Source organism: Lactuca sativa, chromosome 9, assembly GCF_002870075.4.
Source record: "Lactuca sativa cultivar Salinas chromosome 9, Lsat_Salinas_v11, whole genome shotgun sequence".
Classification (NCBI taxonomy): domain Eukaryota; kingdom Viridiplantae; phylum Streptophyta; class Magnoliopsida; order Asterales; family Asteraceae; genus Lactuca; species Lactuca sativa.
The window spans coordinates 52240466-52245662 of NC_056631.2; the positions used below are offsets into that span (position 1 = coordinate 52240466).

Here is a 5197-nt window from a genome sequence, read left to right on the forward strand (position 1 = left end):
TGATTATAAAACAAAAAAGGGAATGAGAAAGCGTTCAATTCAGAATTTTTCTATCCAAAATCCATCCTTAACAAATGACATAAACATTTTGCTTCAATCAGAAAATCCAAAAAATCTTCAATTTTTAGCTTTGTTCACGAACCACCTTTGACAAAAAATTGGGTAGAAATTGTTAATTTCAAAATTTTGTCAAAGGCGGTCCGTAAACGAAGCTAAAAATTGAAGATTTTTTGGATTTTCTGGATTGAAGCAAAATGTTAAGGGGGAGTTTTGAATAGAAAAATTTTAAATTGAGCACTTTCTCATTTCCTTTTTGGTATTATAATCATTTTTCGATTATAAAAAGGGGGAGAGATTTAGATATGAAAATTCGAAAGTTGAATTTTTCATATTATGCGGACTTGAAGACCAAAATTTTCATAATACAAGAGAAAATTTGTTTATATATAGTCATTGAACTTTTTTAGTGGGAAACGGACTTTCGATTTTGTTCACATTTAGTCATTAAATTTTTTTTCGTTGTCTATTTGCCACTGAACTATTGAAACTGTTCATATTTTACCCTTATGACCGGTAACCGGTCAGAAAGGTAAAATATAAACAGTTTCAATAGTTCAGTGGCAAATAGACAACGAAAAAAAATTTAGTGACTAAATATAAACAAAGTCAAAAGTTTGTTACCCTTTCAAGTCATTATCCCAATTTTAAATTATTTAAATAAAAGGTAAATTTGTAATTTCATATGCACTTAACCTTTATTTTCTAATGCTATTCGTTATAAAGACCATCCGTGTAAGATTTCAAAACCTCAAGGACTATCTCTGTTAAAAAAGATTCCTATAGACCTACACTGATATGTTTTAACTACCACATGGACCAATTTTGTAATTTTGTCTTATAAATATCCATAATCAAATCCGTTCAAATTTATTAGATTACACATCAAATGAAACGGTAGCCGCCAAATCTTTATATCTTAAACTCAATTTGTTTAACATTTATTCAAATAAAATAAAAGAATCTTTTAAACCATTTTGAAAGTAAAATAAATCAAAAACCAGAATATACATATGATCAAATTCTTCAAGTTTCTTGTTGCACTGTATTCTATTGTGTAAGTACGTTGAGTAGCGAAACCCTAGTGTTTATCAAGCTCCTAAACACCTTTTCACTCCCACTCTCGATCCCTTCTATGCATTCTTCCATTTCTTTCATCATTTTCTTATTCAAAATCTCATCTTTATAATTTCTCAAACTCCAAATCCCATTTTCAATTTCTTTAATCCCTTTTTCCCTCTTTGATTTTTTCAATCCCATCATCCATGAAGCTTTTCGGGTTTCCAATGAAGCCGATATCCCACCAAAAACAGCTTCTGAAATCACAACAATCATTTCCATCACACCTTTTATCACTTCAACGAGTTCAAGATCCGGGTTCGGATCCAACTGAGTTAAATCGGCCGGGCGCTCACGGATCGTTTGGAGAAATGGCATGAGCTTGAAGATTTCTCGACCGGATTTCTTCAAACCCTTCAAGCAAACCACCATTTTCAACCCGTCTTTCCTCCTTGTCGCAAGCTGGGCTGCAACATTACATTGTTTCAACGTTGAGATTTGCATCTGAAAAGTTCCATAAACATCCACCATCACTAGAAAGTCTTCAAGAACCTTCTCCACCCACTCAGGGTGGCGACGCAGGGAGTCTCTTGATGGAGCTAGATCAAGAAGGTCGTCGAGAGACTCCAGGATGATGCGTAAACGGATCAACGCGTCGGTGATCCGACTAGAGTTGATTGATTCCGATACAGTTTCGGGTCCCCACTGGGATTTGAGCTGGTTTAGGTGGTATTTGAGTTGATAGAGGACAGGGTGGGATCTGGTGGGCAAACTGGTGGATCTGAAGTGGATCCTTTTTGCGGTGGTTCTGTAGGTGGAAGAAGGCGGCGGTGGCGGCGGTGATGGGGTGTTAGAGAACGAGACAGATCGCCTGAAATGTGCTACCATTTTTGGTGTCATCATTGCTGGATTGAATTATTTAAGGTGGTTTTTTTCTGATGGAAATGTGAAGTGGAATGAAGGGTATATATAGCGTCAAAACCGCGTTGTTGGAGCTGGTTGGCATGTGTCCGCCGGTAGTCCCTGTGATGAGTTGTTTTCACGGGTGAATAGATTCAAATTCAGTTACTACTCTCTCTACAACTTAAAATTTAAAACAAAAAAAAAAGATTGATTAATATATAGTGAATTTTAAAATTTCTACGATTTTAGGGTGTTTGTTTGGATCAATGGTTCAATCCAATTAAACCTTAAAGGTGTGTTTCGTTGACAGGAAATGAATGAAATTCGAGGGAAAATGATTCCAATTCCTTCGAATTCATGTGTTTGGTTAGATTTAGAGGAGGGAAAAGGATTTCTAAATGAAATAAACTTTCCACCATATGGAGGAAAGTGGAAGATTACAAAAATACCCCTTGACTTATCAGAAAACCCCCCACCACTATCACCGATCACCACCACCGTTGCTACCATCGCCATCACCACCATCACCACCACCGTTGCCGCCCACCGACCACCACCACCACCACCGTTGCCGCCACAACCACTACCACCGCCGTTGTTTCCACCACCGCCGCCACTGCCACGGACCACCACTACCATCGCCATGACCACCAGTCACCACCACCGTCGCCGCCACCACCACCCACCATCACCACCGCCGCCACCCACAGCCACTTCCTGCGATGTCACCACCATTACCATCATCGTCGTTACCACCGTCGCCGCCTCCTCCAACCAACACCACCACCACCCAGCCACCACCACCGTTACCATTGTCGCTACCACCACCACTACCAATGCCATCACCCACCATCACTGCCGCCACTACCACCACTAATAACACTACCACCACCACTACCAACATTGCCACCATCGCCGCTACCACCAGCCGCCACTGCCACCACCAGCACCATCACCGCCATCACTGTCGCCACCACCTGACACTGCCACCATCACCACCACTTCTGCCACCACAATCAATGTCACCACCACCGTCGTAGCTACCATCACCGCCACCCACCATTGTCGCCGCCACCACCGCCACTGCCCCTTCCACCACTGCAACCACCGCCAAAATTTTACTGTTTTTATAATTTTCATAATGTATTTTTACATATAAGTTAGAAAACAAGGTAAAATTAAGCAAAACAGGAAAAACGGTAATTATGTCATTTTACATGAATTCCAATTCCATTTCTTGCGAACCAAACAGATTCTGGAATTAATTCCAATTCCATTTGCTGCCAACCAAATAGCATATGGAATTGGATTCAAATTCCTGACAGATTCATTTTCCAATTCCAATTCAGATTCCTTCAGCAACATTCTGCGAACCAAACAACACCTTAAGGAATCTGAATTGGAATTGGAAAATCTGAATTGGAATTGGAAAATGAATCTTGAATTTGAATCCAATTCCATATCTTGTTAAGTTGGCATAAAATGAATTGGAATTAATTTCGGTTCATTGAAAATGGAATCGGAATCTCTAAATATTATTAAAAGAAAAACTTTATGACATCATCTAAAAACATTTTGGGCCGTTGATCGTGTTTTCTTTATAGGTTTTACACCCTTAGATCAATTTGCTTACGTCACCTTGATCAAACAAGAAGTCAACCTGTTTGTTTTGAAGCCTCACGCGATGATTTTGAAGTTTCCAAAATCAGATTCTGTTACCAATATTAATTTTCATTCGTTATATTAGTAAATTAAATGTAAGAATTGAATGAAAATGATACTTGAAATCTTTCCAAACTTACAACTACAAAATTGGTTCCTTATTAATGTAAACCTTAAATTTAGGCTTTATTTCCATTCATAATTGCTTTCCAAATATATTATATGTTGAAATTTCGGAAACAATTAATTTCAAATTTCAAAAGTTTCGGATATTATTATGAACCAAAACACTTTCAAGCATGATATATTCTATTTTAAGTTTAAATGAGATTTCAATTGTGTAACAGCCTGGAATTTCAGATATTGATATAATTATGTTTTTGGGGGTGATTTAAGAGGGGACTCGGCGAGTTGGAGCCTAGACTCGCCGAGTAGGATCGCAGACTTGGTCGCGGGTTCGCGACTGGACTCGACGAGTCCAGATATAAACTCGGCGAGTCGACGCTGTTTAGCGAAAACCCTAACCGTTCAGGGTTGGGACGTATAAGAGGCACTTATTGGCCGTCATTGTTCATTTTGGCCTTCTGAGAAGAACCCTAAATCGATTGGGTGCATCTGGAGCAAAGTTTAAGGGCCATTGTTGATCTTGGAAGGGTTGTGGTGCAAGGAAGAGAAGGGCTTGGCTAAAGGAACAGCAAGGGAGTCACGTTCTGAGGATTTGGGGACGCAGAGAGCACATTATTCAGGTAAGAATTCGAATTATGCTCTGCTATGTTGATGTGTCATGGAATTAGGGTTTATGGAACCCCTTTGTGATTAGATTAAGTGTTACCCTAGTCCCCCAAACGACTATAACACTATATTAGGACCTTAGAGGTCCAGAAGGTCCCATGCTTGTGTATTTCGGGACAATACTTACCTCAGGAAGCAGTTTGATCGACTGCATGGCATGGACTCGACGAGTCTGATGAACAGACTCGTCGAGTTGTTCGTCAGACTCGGCGAGTTGAGTCGGGGTGGCCCCACGATTCTTCCAGGAGGAACTCGTCGAGTAAAAAGGGGATACTCGACGTGTAGAAAGGGAATTTTAAGGAATCGGTGAGTCAAGAGCGAGTGGACTCAGAGTCGTTGAACTCGGCGAGTCTTGGGAGTGACTCGGCGAGTTAGGTCGCGGGTTAAGCAAAGTTTTGAGTATGGGACTCGGCGAGTCATAGGGTTGACTCGGCGAGTAGGGTCAGTCAGGGGTTGACTTTGACCTTGTCTTTGACCAAGGATTGACCAGTGGTTCCAGGGGTATTTTGGTAATTGTTGTTTATTGTTTGAGTTCAGTACATTAGAGGCTGTCCAAAGGTGGAGATCGTATCAGTGATCAGAGTAGCTTGAGCTATCTGTTCAGTCGGCAGTTTCGAGGTGAGTTATCCTCACTATATCGCTAGGGTTTATGGCGCAAAGGCCGACCCTTTTTATCGGATGGAAATCCGGGTAGTTGTCATTATATGTTACAGGCCGGAAGGCG

At 40.4% G+C, this 5197-nt stretch overlaps 2 protein-coding genes across 2 annotated transcripts; one reads left to right on the plus strand and one right to left on the minus strand.

Annotated features, from left to right (window-relative positions):
• Positions 1-942: 942 nt before the first annotated feature.
• LOC111921223 (uncharacterized) lies at positions 943-2196 on the minus strand. Its single transcript, XM_023916796.3, has one exon. It carries the CDS (start codon positions 2017-2019, stop codon positions 1108-1110), a length of 912 nt encoding a protein of 303 aa, XP_023772564.1. The 5' UTR covers positions 2020-2196; the 3' UTR covers positions 943-1107.
• A 136-nt stretch (positions 2197-2332) lies between these two features.
• Positions 2333-2896, plus strand: LOC128128949 (formin-like protein 14). The gene has a single exon (XM_052767683.1). The coding sequence runs from the start codon at positions 2333-2335 to the stop codon at positions 2894-2896; it is 564 nt and encodes a 187-aa protein (XP_052623643.1).
• The last annotated feature ends 2301 nt before the right edge of the window (positions 2897-5197 follow it).

Bases quoted from the DNA above. Each gene is read 5' to 3' on its own strand.
- LOC128128949 (XM_052767683.1), top strand. From the start codon at position 2,333: ATGAATGAAATTCGAGGGAAAATGATTCCAATTCCTTCGAATTCATGT.
- LOC111921223 (XM_023916796.3), bottom strand. From the start codon at position 2,019: ATGATGACACCAAAAATGGTAGCACATTTCAGGCGATCTGTCTCGTTC.